The sequence below is a fragment of the Patagioenas fasciata genome, chromosome 25, assembly GCF_037038585.1.
Source record: "Patagioenas fasciata isolate bPatFas1 chromosome 25, bPatFas1.hap1, whole genome shotgun sequence".
NCBI lineage: Eukaryota > Metazoa > Chordata > Aves > Columbiformes > Columbidae > Patagioenas > Patagioenas fasciata.
In genome coordinates, this window is record NC_092544.1 from 125,895 (window position 1) to 142,455 (window position 16,561).

The 16,561-nt window shown below is 51.5% G+C and overlaps 1 protein-coding gene across 3 annotated transcripts; it reads left to right on the top strand.

Annotated features, from left to right (window-relative positions):
- Positions 1 to 499: 499 nt before the first annotated feature.
- On the top strand, positions 500 to 16,068 carry LOC136112443 (CCN family member 2-like). Of its 3 annotated transcripts, XM_071799021.1 has the most exons (10): positions 500 to 639; positions 2,575 to 2,646; positions 2,748 to 2,820; positions 3,611 to 3,678; positions 4,888 to 5,051; positions 5,281 to 5,505; positions 9,304 to 9,517; positions 13,129 to 13,380; positions 14,152 to 14,360; positions 14,843 to 16,068. In XM_071799021.1, the coding sequence occupies exons 5-10, from the start codon at positions 5,046 to 5,048 to the stop codon at positions 15,152 to 15,154; spliced, it is 1,218 nt and encodes a 405-aa protein (XP_071655122.1). In that variant the 5' UTR covers positions 500 to 639; positions 2,575 to 2,646; positions 2,748 to 2,820; positions 3,611 to 3,678; positions 4,888 to 5,045; the 3' UTR covers positions 15,155 to 16,068. The 3 variants fall into 3 exon arrangements, with proteins under 3 accessions (XP_071655122.1, XP_065713190.2, XP_071655123.1); XM_065857118.2 differs by lacking the exon at positions 2,575 to 2,646 and having other exon boundaries at positions 2,675 to 2,820; XM_071799022.1 differs by lacking the exons at positions 500 to 639; positions 2,575 to 2,646; positions 2,748 to 2,820; ... (1 more) ...; positions 4,888 to 5,051; positions 5,281 to 5,505 and adding an exon at positions 5,780 to 8,631.
- Positions 16,069 to 16,561: the final 493 nt, after the last annotated feature.

The window sequence follows — 16,561 nt, forward strand, 5'->3', positions numbered from 1 at the left end:
GCGGAACCAGGGACTGGCATAGTCACTGTGCAGTTGCCACAGGAACGCTGGGGGTGAAGGTCTGGCTTTAGTTCTATCAGTGCAGTGTCAATTGACCTCATGCTTCTGTTCCTGAGGTCCCTTTGTTGCAGGCAATTTTTCTGCCACAAGATTCCTTCTTTCAACTCTAGTTTTAGTCCGTGTGAAGAATGAAGAAGGGTCTTAGATCCTTGTGGTGAGGCTGGTACGTGGGATTCCCCTCTGACTCAGCACAACCTGGCCTCTTCAGCTGCGACCCCCTTGAAATCCTCCTAAAGCCTAAAATACCATCACAAGCTCTTTCCCATGTACATTCTGGTAAAGTGAGCAGCCCCAGTGCGACCGTGGGAATTTGTCTCTTTCCTTTTGTTTCTCCAAATTCTTTTTACAGGATAGCAGCACAGACTATGCTGACATATTACTTTGAGAAGAATTTGAGAAGCTGGAAGTAATCTTGTTTGTTTCCTTGGTTCTAGGAACCTCCTTGTTTGGGGCAGAATGAACAGGCTTGCAGGAATTCGAGCTGTGTCCTGGCCCTTGCCGTTTCCTCTGAAGGACGATGAGCGGAGCAGAGCAGGAGGGCGCGGGTTCCACTGGGTTAGCGGGAAGGCGATGGCACCGGTGAGTCTGCGCAGCGGGGGTGTTTCCTCACCTGGAGCACCAGGGACACACAGAGCTCGAACAGTTAACACCAGGGTCAAGAACGGCGCTGGTGGTTTTCGAAGGTGCTGAGTGCCAAGTGACCAAGAGGTGCCCTGGCAGGAAGAGACCTTTTTCCTCTCTCCATAGTTTTCATTTTCCATATCTTCTTTTTTTGGGGTCATAACACCTTGGGCTCAAAATTGTAATAATTCTAGAATCTCCGATAACTGGTTTTTAACAAAACCTCTTGACCTCACAGATTTGTCTGTCTTTACCAGGCAGGTCATAAACTTCCAGTCTAATGCACAAGGGAGAACATTGTGAAATGACTGCAAAAAAAGGCATTAAAGATGATTTGGGGCTACTTGCCTGGCAAAGAAATTGAACCAGCTACAGCTTTTCTTTTACCTGATTGATGGCTGTGTTGCAGGGATCAGATTGGGAAAACAAGCAAACAAACAAACCAAACCAAGTGAATATTATTCACCTAAACTCTGCTTTCAAACCCGTATCTGTTGCCAGATGATGTCACGCTTCTGAAGGTGAAATGGTTTAAACTATAGAGATGAAAATTATCGGTTCAAATAACTTCCTTAAAACAGCAGTGACAACAACAGGAGACAGAGGCTTTGTAAAGCTTATTTGAAAAAAATCTGTTGCTGTATCTCTGGGGTAAAATGGCCCACACTGTGGGAGCTCTAGTGGTCTGTTACAGTCGTTGCTTTACCAGCAACAGGGTGTTTAAAAGACAACGTGGCAAAAGCCATGCAGAAAATGAAGGCCCTGAACTTTAAGTGGTTTAAGTGGGTTTGTAAGAGTAATGCTGTTGTATCTGTACATAAAACGGTATGAAAAAATGCAGCGTTTGTAGGCAGAACTAATAATGTTCCACTACTGGCTAATAAAACTGTCACCTCTAAATTTATCAAGAGGGTTTCTAACATCACATGAGTTTCTGGGGAAGAGAGCCATTCTTATAACAGGACTGTTCATGGAGCTTGAGACTTGTCTTTTCTTAACATTTGCGATGTGAAACTTGGAAAGAATCTATTAGGAAGGAAAGATCAACCTCACAAATGTGTGCCTGTAACAAAAATTCAGAACAAGTAAGTGAAAGTCTCACACTTAACACATTATTTCTCATTGGTCTGTAACTTACAGCAGTGTGTGCAGACCAGACGACCTTCCAACCGAAATTATTCACTGATTCCATGTAATGAGCTGGAACTTTTCCAAAAACCTGAATGGGAAAGGTGTGGGCAGGCTCCTGTTTGAATCCCAAATCTCTAATGAGAGCTACACAGGTCCTGGGCGGCCACCCACCCCTCCAGGTCCTGCCCGCCTGGCAGAGCCCAGGGACCTGTTGCTGCCTGTTGAGTCCGGGTGAGATGCAGGATTAGGGAAGCCCGATTGGTTTCAGCAGAGTTGTTTTGATATTGATTTCAGCAGTGTTATTTTGATATTGACTTCGGGAAAGTTATTTCGAGTGAAGGGCTGAGTCCTGGATTTTTGGGCAGAGATCCCTTGAGCTTTGGTGATGCCGGAGGTCTTTGGAGAGCTGGGATCCAGTGGACAATTCCTGCTTGCACCCCCGAGACGTGGCTGTACAGACAGAGCAGTGCCTGCCCTATGTGCCAGAAAAAACTCCTGGCGATCAGTGGCTGCTTACTCAGGGAGCGGCAGAGCCCAGTGGTTGATGCAGCAGCCGATAATTAGAGCGCCCTCACGTTAGTCCCTCCTCTTTCACAAGCCGTATTACTGAGCACATCATTTTGTGCTTCTACTGTGCGGGGACCACATCCCATAAAAGACAGAGCATACTCGGATATATCAGAGCACCAGAGGAGTCTGCAGATCAGGCAGCTTTCTTATCTGAGCTTAAGTCCACCTTAAACCTCCCCTCCCTCTCTGCAGTTTTCCTTCAGGATAATTAAGCATGCAGTAAGCTACCAAGTGGAAAAACCCCAGGAAGCATCCATTTCACAGGTGGGTGCAGTTGGCTCTTTCCTTCCAGGGCCTGTTCCTCCCGCCTTGGCACAAACCCTCCTGGCTGTGATGGTGACTCACGTTCATACCGAATTTTGCAGTTGTTAAGGGTATCAGAAGATCGCCTGCTATTGCGCTGCCACATGGAGACCTGCTCTGGCCTGCAGATAACAGGTACCTTTTCATGGCGCCTTGGCAAACCGGGGGCACAGCGTGATTGCCCACAGCTTTCTCTGCAGTGCCCTCCAGGTCTGAATTTCCACATGGACCTGAATGCTGAGCCCCAGGGATCCTTTTCCTTCAGGAAAGCTACTGGTTGGGGGTGGTGAGTGAACACAGAAGGTAACAAGGTGGATTAAACACCCATTATTCTTTGCTTGGGGGAGATTTTAAGCAGGGTTGACATCTTTATCCCTTTGCTTGAGGCAGCTCAGGCAAAGAGAGGAGACACGAGTCGGTGTTAACATGGGTGTTTCCTCCCTTTGATCATTCTGAGTCACTCAACCTTCACGTTCTTCTCTTGCTTCTTGGCAAGTGGGACGTCCAGTGGGTGAACAGTTCGGGTGATTGCATTAGGGGTGGTTTTGGTTGTCCCAGTACCCTAAGAAAACCTTGACCCAGGGCTGTAAGGAGCTCCCTCACACTTGCCATTCATTCTGCTGCTCTTCTGCTTTTTTCTTATTGAAAAGGCGCCTTTGTGGCAGAGCTGCTCTGTGCTCCAGGAAGGTGCTGGTGCAAGATGTGAAGGAGCTGGAGTGGATCCGGGTGCTTCTGTCCTGTGAAGGCAGGGTCACGGCTGGCTGACTGCGGCAGAGCCAAAGGGGCTTGGAGGATGAGCAGGGTTGCAGCTTGGTGCATTTTATTTATGGTGCTGTTCTGGGAAAGTGAAAACATTCAGGTGGATGATGGTGAGCAGCTCAGTAATGATGTTTTATAATCAAATTATTCTTTATTTGTGTTGTAGGTTGAAAACTTAATCAGCCATCATAATGCTGGTTTAGTGCTGAATATTCCCCACAAAACTCCTGACAGGTGAGCGAGCGTTATGATTTGGGTTGAACAGTTCATTTGAGGTCATGCAACAAGCTGAAAGAAATTTTCAGAGCAGAATTTGGCAGATTATGGCTCAAGGTGCATTTGCTGCTTCTTGGACAAGGAGCAATATATGAATCAAGACATACATTAAGCAATGTCCTTTTTAAAAGGCACAAATATAACACCTTCAAGTGCCCCATGTAGCTTGGATTTCAGCTTCTTGCTGTGTGAGAAAATGAGAGCAGAGGTGTGTAGCACTTTATCCCCATCTTATTTACAAGCAGTGGGAGAACGTCTTGCAAAATGTGAGCAGCTAATTTTAGGTGACAACGTATTTTAAGGTGCCAAGCCTTCCAAACAGGGAAGGAACGTGTATCCAGCTAGACTGCCTTTAGCTCCCAGCTGCTCTAGGGCACTGGATGTTTATGCCGCCTCCAGTACATAAAGTCTTTTGTGCAGAGACATAATCCTTTGTTGTGACATTAGTAGAGGTAGCCAGTATGGAAATGATTGTGAAATCCCTCGTCATATGGAAGAGGAGGAGAAGGAGGTGCAGCCGAGGTGGTTCGCATGGCGCTAATGCTCTCCGGCCCCAAATCCCAAGGGACTTTTCAAGTGCTAATTAGTTAAGAGTCAGAGTTATCTGTTTTCAGCGGTGGACAAACAAGTGGCACAGGGAGTGTGGAGCCTGATCTGGTGTTGCATAGGGACCTAAAAGGACCTGAGTAAAATGCAGGGCTTGATTCCCAGCCAAGAACTTCCCTGGGAAAGTCCCTGACTCAGAGACACGGCTCCATCTTTCTAAGGCCGCTGGGTGAGCAGCACAGGGGGTCCTGTCCGGCACCCGGGCCAGCAAGGGCTGAGAGTGCCCTCTGCTGCGCTCCTCGTCCTTCCATGGCAGCGTTCCACCTGCTACTTGGGAATACACAAAACAACCCTTTCACATTCTAAAGGTCTTTTTATGCAGATTGTCTGGAAGCCTGGTTCTGTATTTCAGCAACAAATAGAAAATATTATGTCCTGATATAAAAATATATATATATTCTGCATCAATCCCAAGGTGCAATTAAAGCACTGCAGGGAACTGCTGTCCTTTATCGATAACCTTCACCCTGGGGCTTTTCATTGCCTCATAAAACAAGCAGCTCCTCCTTGCAGGAGTTCAGACAGCAGCTTTTATAATCATGAAACTGTCATTTCTCGAAGCTGGCAGCAGCGAGTGCTGGTGATGCACGGCTGGTTATGGGACCTGTCCGCACCTGCAGCGCTGGACTTTCCCTCCCTTCCTCCTGTTCAAAGCGAAAACACTGAGCACCACAAAGCTCTGCTTATTTAAGTCCTCGGTTTCTTGCAGCCAAAAAGGAATGGACGTAAGTGGGGAAAGGGGGGTTGTGTCAAGAAAGCTGTCTCAGGCTTCATACTTCTGGAGTTAAAGAGAGGAAATGACAAAAAATAATAATCATGCTCATATTAGGAGTTGATTTACTCCCATGGAAGTAGCCAAGGTGCGGGCTGTGCCGGCAGCCCTGTAACCGCCGGGGCCGCAGGAATCTGCTCGTGTTCCCTGGAATTTGGACATTTTCTGTTGCACCCTTTCAGCCCGGTTTCCAGATTGTCACTCAAGCCCGGGGCACGCCCCCTCCAGGAGGCTATTTAAAGAGGAGCTGGTGTGCTGTTTTCTCCAAAGAGAGAGGAGAAACTCCGAAGGAGTGGGACCGAGTCATTTGGCAGCCTGAATCCCCTCCCTTCCCTTTCCTCGGGATGCTTGGCAGCTTGGGGACAGCGACCCGGACCCTGTTCCTACTCCTCCTCGCCCCGGCCTGGGTACGTATCACACAGCAGCAGCTCCGTTTGCTGGCCGTTTGCTTCTATGCATGTGGACGCTTTGGGCTGAATAACTCTTCCCAGGGTCCTGAGAGAGGCTTGGCTGCTGGCAGAGCAACGCGAGCTGACTCGGGCTCGGAGCCGCGCCGCGCGTGGCGCCCGTGGTCCGCGCGCCTCGGGGCTCGTGGTGAATACAAACAGGTTTGGTTTCACTCCACTTGCGTGAGCGTGAGGCCAGCCCTGGTTTACAAGGGGGCAGAAGAGAACAGGGAGAGGTGAGGTCTCTGAGTTTATGCCACTGCAAAGAATAAATTCTCATACCCCAGTTCCTTAGCATCACCGTCCTTCCCCAGCTGCCACTGAATCCATCCAAAACCAAGGGGGAAATGGCCTGACAGCCTCTCCAGAGCAGGATTTGTGCCTGTTTTTGTGTTAATACAAGTGTTTGACAGAGCAGCTGATTCTGCTTAGGACTTCTGTATGCAAGTGCAGTGCCAGCAACAGCAGGAATATTGCTGCAGTCATTAATGTATCTAAATTGCGGTAAGTGCCTTTGGGATTGGTGAAGAAATCACTGCTGTTCCTTGTGGAGTTTATCATGCTGAGAGATGCAATAACCTCCTGGGTGACGAGGTCTGATAGTTCCTGGCAGTGCCCAGCATGTTCCAGCCCCTTCCCACAGGCAAGGTGCCCTGTGCACCCACACTGCTGAGACCCAGGGGTAATTCTGTGATTTGGGATGTTTGTCTGGTTTCTTGCACTGACCCAGCTTTGGCAGCATCATATGGGTCATATAAATGACAGGGATGCTTTGTGATTACTCTGAGATGGTGTTGTTTCCCCTAAACTTTCCGACTGCCTGGGAAATGGGACTTGTGGCTTTCTTTGAGCTCTGAGCGTGATGTTTAGTGGATCGTGCAAGGAAACAAGAGCTGTTGACCTGAATCTGCCTCCTGTGTTGTTCAGAGGTCTGAGCAGAGCCAGGATTGCTGGGAGCTGTGTTTAGCTCAGCCAGGCTCAGCCTGCCTAAGTCTCCATGCTCTGTCTGTGCGATGTGGGTCTTGTCTCACGTAAGAGGCAAGGTGGGAGAGCAGAGATCATCCATGATAATTCGGTGCTTGGCTGATTTATCTACTGCCAGGCTTGGAGGGTGAAAGAGAACCAGGTACGTGTTTATTATATTATTTCTACCTTACAGCGTTAACCCATGGCTCCCAAACAGCCAGCTCAGCTTCAACACCCTCCTGTCCCGGCCCTTTGAATGTGGTTATTTAAAAATCCTCTTTGGCTTGGCCCTTGTAGCCGATTCCTGGGCTCATGTGGACATTGATCAGGACTGAGAAGTCCTGATGATGGAACAGAACTGTGTCCCTCCACTCCTTCCTTCCCGAGGGTGTCGAGGAGGAGGTTTTGTGTGAATATGAAGCAGGAAGAACATTCTAATTTTCCCCCAGGTTTGGTGCTGGCAGCTGGGAGGAAGCTTGTTCTGGCTTGTCAGGGAGCAGATAGGACCTGGGAGTCAGTGGTGGAGGTGTGCGGAGCGCAGGCGAGGGGATCCTCCCGTTTTTGCTGGTTTGGCTGCCGCTCGGGGCTGTGGGAGTGGCAGGTTCAGAAGCGGCGTTTGGGATCGATACCAGAGCTGCCAGCAAGGCTGGGGAGCCGACACTCTAGGTTATAGCGCTTTCTTTAATCTACAGCCTTGATCTCTAAACCTGCTCTGTTTTGCTGCTCTTGAAGTTCACGGAAATGCGCTGCTAACCCCAACAGAAACAAGGTCAAAGCTATAGTGAAACTGATGTGAAAACCCTGTTCAGTGAAGGTAAAAGTGTCATTCTGGGGACAGACCCTTCTGCAGAGGAGAAGGACATTAAACGTTCTCTGAGCTGAATCCCCCTGCACCCGGGGGTGGCATTGTATGTGGAAATGCTGGTGTTTGTGGGACGTATGGATCTGAATGTGAGTCCTTGCTGCTCTTGGGGACAGTTTGGGCAGTTTCCACGCTGTATTGAACCAGGTCCTAGAAGCAGCCACTGAAAATTGTGCAGGATGCTCCATGCAAATGCCATATAATCCGTTATTTAGCCTGTTTGAAATTGCTGTGAAAGCGAATTAACTCGTGGAGAACTCCGGGAAGCTGGTTCCATGTTGACCTTCTCCCAGCTGTTCCCAGCTCCAGGAGCTCCCTCGTCAGCCGGTTCTTCAGCGCTCGCTGCCTGAGTCCGTGAGCCCAAACCCATTTCAGCTCGTCCTCTCCTCTCTCGGGCCTGCGAGAGGAGTGGGAGTTACAAATAGCATGAGCCAGCTTTGCTCAGTGATGAAACGAGCGGCAGGAGCCCCAGCACACCCAGGTGCACGGGGCAGGTCTGAGCTGGCCGCTGGGAAAAACCGAAATCCCTGCAAATATGGGTGAGTTGGGCTTTTTCAGCCGTGCTTGTGCTTGGAGGGGGAAAAACGGGGCATGGAAGAGGTGGGGGTGCATAGTCACCCAGCAGCTCTCTGGGACACCAGAGATCTAGATCCAGATGTTCTCATGCTGAAAAACAGCTGCAATATAAGGAGGAAGTGGAACTGGTTGTAAACAGAAGGTAAAACCAGGTGGTCTGGTTTCTTTGGGTGAGTTATTAAAGGAAATAAACGGTACCAACAATGATTAACAAAGGCAAGAAAGAAAACTCAGTCACGCTTAATTTTGTCGCACTCCCCGTTACCCTGAAAGAGCTTGTTTTGGGTGGTTTCTCAGTAGGAGAGCTATTTTGAGAGCAATTCTTTATATGGCCTGTGGCTGACACTGCGTTGGAAAATCCTTGTTGTCATTATTTTTTTTTTAAGTGCACGAATTGCATCTTAACATAGGTCCTGTGTTATGAACGCTTCGCCTCTTTTATGATCGCATGTACCCCCTGCCCACCCATCCGCAGTTGAACAACACGTCCTGCTGGCAGCTGTGGCAGTTGCATACATGAAAAGCAGAATTTCTGTATTTTTGGCGTCTTTTTAATGCACTTCAGCAGCGGGGAAGAGCCCCCTGCGCTGTGCCATCGCCCTGGGCTGCAGCCCAGGGGGAAGCGTTTCCAAAACGCTTTGTGCTTGGAGCTGTTGAGAATTCCGCCGGTTCCTGCTGAGCGGGTGAGACTCTGGGGGGGCTCGCGAGCGAAGGTTTAATCTGATCTGTCATACACCAAACTGCGCAGATTTTCACCGAAACACAGAGCAGTTGGCATCTCCTGACCCCACATGAGCTCAGGTCAGAGAAGCTGTTTTGAGCAGCAGTCAGAACAGCTGGAAAAGTTTGACTCCCGTTATTAGTGACAAACAACACCCGAGGAAGCTGTCTCACAAGCAAGGGCTGGATGGGATGTAACAGGTGCGAACTGAGCTCTAAAAGGATGGGTTTTGGCCTGTGTTCCTGGTGTGCCCCCTCCCTGGATTAGCGGTTGCACTCGATGGTCCTGAGGGTCTCTTCCCACCAGCGCTCTGGTGTTTTCTCCTGAGCTGGGAATTACTGCTCATAATGACTATTTCAGTGCTTCCAGGGAAGCATGGGCCTCAAGACACTTCTTGTCCTGTTTGCTTTGGCCTTGCTTCCTAGAGGCTTTTAATGTTTATTATTTTTTTTTATTTCCTTGAACTCCAGATGAATTAGGGATGAGAAAAAGCTTAATCTTGCTTAATGCCCTGCAGTAGGGCTCTCTGCTTGAGAGCCAAGTCGTTCTCCCTCCTCTCGCGGGGCGTCTGAACCCGTGTTTCGTTCCCATGCCTGTGGGACGCCCATTCTCCCCACGGTTTGTCTCCCTGCAGGCGGAACCGCAGGCCTGCGCGTCCCCGTGCCGCTGTGCCCCCCCGGCTCCGCAGTGCCCCCCCGGCACCAGCCACGTCCTGGACGCCTGCGGCTGCTGCAAGGTGTGCGCCAGGCAGCTGGGCGAGCTCTGCTCCCCGCAGAAACCCTGCGATCACCACAAGGGACTCTACTGCGACTTCTCCAAAACCCACAGAGGCAGCGGGATCTGCTTAGGTGAGAGCTGTGCGTTCTGTCATCACCCGGGGTTTCTGTGGGCCCTTCTAGATCTCCCAGAAAACGTCATCAGAAGTTCCCGGAGCACTTGGACCTTTGTCCAGCACCACATTGTGTGGTCTGTGCCAGCCCTGCGAGTCAACAGGTTCACTGATACTGAGACAACGTGCTTCCTCCTGCAGTGAGGATGTTTCCGAAGGCACCAGCCGGGGTTGAAACCTTCCTTTGCTCCCATGATGTTTTTGGGAGATGTCCTCCAGCCCTGCAGTGTCTATGGGTAGATGCCCGCAATCTGGGCTTCTGCTGGAGGGCAGAGTTGCTTGTGAAGTCTCAGCCCAAACCTCGCTGCCTCAGCATTTGCGCTCGAGCACTTACATGCGAGAGGGAAACAGAATTTCTGGCTGTCGCACGTGGGTGGAAAGAGCTGAGCAACGCCTTTGCAAAATAGAACATGTGTAGAACATGAGAATTACCGAGCCAGGCAAATATAAATGCAGACTTGTTTGCTCCGAGTTAATCTTGGTGCCTCTTTTCAGCCAGAAAAGACTTTTTTTTTTCCTTAGTAGCTATTTTTAAAGCATGCAAAAATTATTTGGGTGTATTGTATTTCCTCAACCTTTGCTTGAAAACAAGCCTCCCCTGCCCCGGCTCTGCCAGGAGCAGACCGGTTTTTTAATCCGAGCTTTTCAAAGTAGCCAGGAGAGCTGGAAAGCTGTGGGGACACCGGGAAGCGCTTGGCTGCTGCACAGGGCACCGGGAAGCGCCGCGGCGGCCGCGCCGCTCCCTCCCGCCCCAGACGGCCGCTGCGGGTTGCGTGGAACTGCACTATTTGCTGTGCCACGATCACAGACAGTATTTTTTTTTTACTCTAAATAATGAATTTTACTTGTAGAAGGTGTTTTCTCCTTTCTTATGATAAGTTTTTATCAGTTGTTTAATTTTCCTCCCACAGTTAGCATGATCTTTAGACACCACATGGGCTTCCTCATACTTTCTGTAGGCATTGAGACACCTAAGAGCTGAGAAATCAAGTTTAATTAGGTAAACATAGGTGTAATGACATCCAGTGGGTGTCAGCTGTAAACTGCCTGATTATAACTGAAATGAGGTGTGTGCTCGTAGCGTGAAGGCGCTTAAATCACTGGAACGCTTTACTCCGGGGTGCGGAGGAGTCTCCATCTCGAAGAGCCCATGTGAGGACTGGACATCTGTCTGAAAGTGCTCCGTGTCCACCGTGCTGTAGGGGTTTGGTATGAGGGTTTGGAGGGGGAGTCCCAGCTCCCTGCCTGTAGAAAATCAAAGACCACAGATGTCCTTCCTGCCTTTAGGTGAGAAATGAAGATTTTTGTGGCAAAAATCCCAGATGGAAACAGACCAGGATATCTCCCTAAACTGGACCGAGGATTAGGGACATAATGTCCTTGGGTGATCTTTTTGTGATGTCCACACTGATCTCTTGGAACACAGGGGTTTGGAGGCAGTGAAGGAAGGTGGAGGTGGAATGATGGGTCGAATGAAGGGAAAGAAGGTTTGTGAATTGAGAGGACTTAGAGGTGTCCAAAAAGGCAGATGTGGCGGAAGCAGAATGGAGCGGAGATGTTCAGGTGTCACGGGAGCAGCTTCTAGGTTGGGTACCAGCCGGAAGAGACAGGAGGGGCACCATCAGACTGAAAATTGCTGTGTATTTGTTTAATGTTATCACAGTATGTAGCACTTCACGTATTACAGAGGAATTAATCCCTTCTGCAGAGACCTTGGTGTATCAGAAAGGTCGAGAGGATCCTGTAGTAACTCGAGTAGGCGAGAGCCCGGGGTGGTGGGTGGCGCAGGAGCTGGCAGAGCTGCAGCGGTTTGCTCAGGTTTGGCCATATTTCCTGCAGAAAAGGGCAAAAGTCTCCATGGCTGGATGTGGTGGTTGGAGGCGGGAGGTGGCTGGTGAATAAAGAGCCCTCTCGCTCCACTGGCACAACCTGTTTTGGGGCTTTAATTGTATCGGGTTGAGGGGAAAGTAAAGTCATTTTTGGGGTAACAAAGGGCATGGCAAAACGATTTGAATTTTGAAAACATCATAAAAGCCCCCAGCTGGGCCCTGGGTGGGGAGGAGAGCAGAACAGCAGGGCCAGTTCCGAGGGAGAGAGTTCAGGCTGAAGAACAGGGAAAGAGCATTTAAAAATAAACATGAATGGCTGTGCAGAGGGAGGGCAGACGGGCTCCGCTCTGCTGGAAAAAGTGAGGATTTTCCAACTGCTAAGTAGGAGCATGGGCGTATTTTTATACCCACGGCCCCGAGCAGAGCTGCAAGTTGGGATCCAGCTCTGGTTAGAAACAAGGCATGAGCGGCCAGAAGGGTCCGTGTCGCCTCAGGACCAGGTGGGGTGGGAAGCGGCTTTGCTCCGTCTTCCATCCAAACACCGTGTCTGAAGCAGCGTTCCCCGGGCGAGTGAGACTGGGGAAATAGGTCAAGTGTCTGGTAAGGCCCTGCAAACAGCCAAGAGTCCTTTGTTTTTGTAACTTCCCAATAGAGTTTTGCATGGATGTTGTGGGGTTTTTAGTTTGTACTTTTTAGGGGTCAGGATTGCAGAAACAGCGGCTGATGGGAACTCAAGAGCAGGATTTCTGTCCTGTGAACAAATCTGAGATTTCAACAGTTCATTTCAGGCTGGAAGAACAACAACAACAACAAAATTCTCAAAACTCTCCGGAGTTATTTAGGATAATCGTTTGGCTGCGCCAAAACGTTCCACTTCCATTCTATCAAAATGTTTCATCTTGATCTTTATAGTATCTAAAATTATTACCCGAGCAAAACGCTTCCCCCTATGGAGACTGTCCAACAAGTATTTTGGTTGAACCATTGTAAGAGAATAAAGGAAATCTTTGATAGCAAATTGCAATGCTTCAGTTGTTTCTCGTGAAAATATTCCTGGCATTGATCTGTGCCTGAGAAACTCCTAATCCAGTGAGAGTTTTCTGCTGGAAAATTTCCACTGGAAAAAATATTTGGCTCATAGAGATGTAAGAACTTGTGAGCAGGGCTGAGATGGCTCCCGTGTGTCAGACGCTGGTGCGTTTCCCTTTCTCCCTCGTTTAGGTGTGATCAGGAAGCGGTGGCAGACTCGCGGCAGGGGTGGGGATGGAGACCTGTGGTTCAGAACAGAGAGAAATAGAAAAAGTTGTGGCTGGAAGGAAGAAGAGATTCTTGCATCACAGAGGAGCCAAAAAGGTCACAAACCCAAAGCGCTATTTTCTTTCTGTAGGTACCTTTAGACGCGTGGGGAACCAGCTGCTCTTAGAAAATGTTGCCTTTTGGTCTTGCAGGAGTGATGAGGAGCAAAAGCCGCTAACCCGTGTGTTGTGTCAGGCGTGGGTCTCGCATACCAGTGCAGACTGGGCACTCCGAGCTGGAGAAGGACGTCTCTGATGGGAACAGGCTGTAGGGACGGAGTCCCGCTTAGCAGCTCCTCCAAAGCGGAGAAGGGATTTTTCTAGAAAATGTTGGGAGGTCTGGCACAGCTGGAGTGAACCTCCTAAAACTGATGTCAGGAACAACCTTGAGTCCAGGGAGCCAAATGTTGAATGTGCTCAGCATCTCCTCTTCCTCCTTCCCCCAGCTCACGAGGGCGCGACTTGTGACCTGCTGGGCAAGATCTACCACAACGGGGAGAGCTTCCAGCCCACCTGCACGCTGCAGTGCATCTGCATGGACGGGGCCATCGGCTGCATCCCGCTCTGCTCCGCCGACCTGCGCCTGCCGTCCCCCGCGTGCCCCCGCCCCCGCCGCGTGAGGTTCCGCAATAAGTGCTGTGAGGAGTGGGTCTGTGAGGAGGGCACTGAGGAAAACCGCTTTGAAATGGCCATGGCGGGTGAGCAGTGGACAGAGGTGACAGGGCCAGGAGCGCTTTGCTGGGGGACAGGGGTGAATCCAGACTGCCGGTCAAGAGCGATGTCCCAGGGCTCAGTATTTGGTCCAGTTCTGTTTAATCTCTTTATCAGTGGTCTGGATGAGGGGATTGAGTGCACCCCCAGTAAGTTTGCAGCCCACCCCAAGCTGGGTGGGGGTGTTGATCTGCTGGAGGGTGGGAAGGTTCTATACAGGGATCTGGATCGACGGGCTGAGCCCAATTGTCTGAGGTTCAACAAGGCCAAGTGCCGGGTCCCGCTCTTGGGTCACAACAACCCCGTGAACGCTGCAGCTGGGGAACAGCGGCTGGAAAAGGATCTGGGGGTGTTGGTGACAGCGGCTGAACGTGAGCCAGCGTGTGCCCAGTGGCCAAGAGGCCACCAGCATGCTGGCTGGGACCAGCACTGGTGTGGCCAGCGGGGCCAAGGCAGTGACCGAACCTGTGCTGGGCACCGGGGAGGCCAAACCTTGAAAGTTTTGGACCCCTCACACCAAGAAAGGCCTTAAGGTGCTGGAGCGAGTTCAGAGGAGGGAACGGAGCTGGTGAGGGGCTGGAGCACAAGTGTGATGTGAGTGGCTGAGGGACCTGGGGGTGTCTTCGTTGGCTCATGGGATGGATGAGACCTTTGCTACTGCCCCTGGAACATCAAACGGAGTTGGGAGCGGCCTCGGGAGCTGCCACACTGTGTCCTCAGCCCTGAACCTCGCCTTGTGTCTCTTCTGCATGTCTCAGTTTTCAGGGAGGATCCTGCACACCAGCCGGAGCTGAACGATCTGCAGGAGAACTGCTTGGTGCAGACCACTGAGTGGAGCGCGTGCTCCAGGAGCTGCGGCATGGGCATCTCTGCCCGAGTGACCAACGACAACCCCCAGTGCCGCCTGGAGAAGGAGACCCGGCTCTGCATGGTCCGGCCCTGTGACTTTCCCATGGAGAAGACCAAGGTATGGAGCTTGGGGAGTGACGGAGACAGAGCACAGGCCTGGGGGGAGCTTGTCATGTTTTGGAGCACAAGTGTGATGGGAGCGGCTGAGGGAGCTGGGGGTTCAGCTGGAGAAGAGGAGCTGAGGGGAGACCTTCTGATCTCTGAGCTGCCTGAAAGGAGCTTGGAGCCAGGGGGGTCGGGCTCTGCTCCCCAGGAACAAGCGCCAGGAGCAGAGGAAACGGCCTCAAGTTGCCCAGGGGAGGTTGAGGTTGGATTTAGGGACAATTTCTTCCCCAAAGGGCTGTGGGGCATTGAACAGGCTGCCCAGGGCAGTGCTGGAGTCACCATCCCTGGAGGGCTGGACATGGAGATGAGGGTCTCAGGACATGGGGCAGGGACAGGGGTGGGGTAACGGTTGGACTCGATGAGCTTGAGAGCTCCTTCCAAGCAAAATGATTCTATGAGTCTGTGTCCTTGTTGACCTACCTGCTCTCTCTCTAGAAGGGGAAGAAGTGTGTGCGGACCCCTAAGCCACGCCGGAGCCTCCGCTTTGAGTTTTCCGGCTGCACCAGCACCCGTTCCTACCGACCCAAGTTCTGCGGCAGCTGCACAGACGGTCGCTGCTGCACCCCGTATGTCACCAGCACTGTGGAGGTGGAGTTCCGCTGCCCCGAGGGGGACCTCTTCCAGCGGAAGATGATGTTCATCAAGATGTGCTCCTGCCACTACGACTGCCCCCGAGACAATGACATCTTCCTGGCCACGTATCACAGGAGGATGATCGGAGACCATGTCAAGATGGAGAGGCAGTAGCCCTCTCGTGTCAGATCCACAGGCCAAGGTGTCAGGAGGGCTCTGCAGCGCTTTCGTGGCTGTGTTCCCGGACAACGCAGCCTCTGTCCCCTCTGTGAGGGGCTGTGCTCTTCAGAACAGCACCAGTGGTCCCTGTGGCCTTCTGAAAAAGCTGAAGTGTGTGGGGGATCAGCCCCCTCTGCCCCAGGCTCCTGACCTTCCCCCGTGGTGCTGCGAAGGTCAGTGAGGGAACCAGAAACAAGCCCGTAGCTCTGGTGAGGCCACCAGCACCGGGACTGTCAGCCCCAGCCTGGCTGGCACAGCCGGCAGCGATGTGGCTCCGTGTGCCTTGGTATCTCTGAAAACTCACCCATTGTGTTCAGTCTCTGCTGATTTTTAGCAGAAACATCCAGGTAGGAGCCTGATCTCATTCCTTAAATCCTTAAATCTTCCTGGCCTTTCACCACTGGAAATCATGATGAATTCCCGCTCCTGCCCGGAGCAGGGGCTGTGCCGCAGCACCGCGGCTTTGCCCCGGCACATCTCCCGCGCCACGGCAGAGCGTGGTGCCGGAGGACGATCCCAGCGCCGGCAGCCGCTGCCCCGCAGCCCGGCACGCCGCTGAGACAGTGGCACGGGGCGAGGTTCTCCCCTCGGCCCCTCTTTCCTTGCACTCTCAGCCTGCGGAAGCTCGTGAGCCTTCAGCCTCCTTTTACTTGTAAAAGTTTGAACTGTAAATAATTTATCTGATTTTTTTTTAAGGCTTTACGTGGTTTTGTGTCCCTTTTAGCACAACCTTGCTCAGGGCTTCTCCCCTCCTTGCCCTCTGGGTCTGCTCTGAACTTTTCTCCTGCTGTTTACACAGCTCCTGCGTATAAAACTACACTGAGGTTGCACTTTACTCAATGCTAATAAATCTCTCTTTATTTTTTATATCCCTGGCAGCCATCCCTCGGTGCGAGGCTTCTGCCTGACATCCCCTCTGGCCTTTCCCCAGTGTCACCAGCTCACTGGGACCAGTGCTGGGACCCTCCCCAAAGCTGATGGCTGTGTGTGGATGGGAAAGGGGTCCTGGGGGGGCCTATTCCCCCTCCCAAACAGCAGCACGACTGCAGCTCTGCCTGCTTAAGGCCCCAGAAGTCCTTAATACCCGGTTAAAAATAGCCCCAGGAGCAGATGTGAGCAGAATCGGCGATAATGGGGCCAGAACACGAGGGGCTTTGCAGTGGCTTAACAGCTTACAGACTTATCACATTAGCCAGGGGCTCCCCCTGCAACCCCGGGGGTGGGAGGCTCTTTCTTCCCCCTAAAACTTTCCTCCTCCTCCCCTGAGGAAGGTTTAGGGCTCTGGGGATCCCCTCAAACCTTCCTCCCTGCCCTGGGGAGGTTTAGCGGGTCTCTGGGGAGGGGCAGGTGACAGAGGGGCCA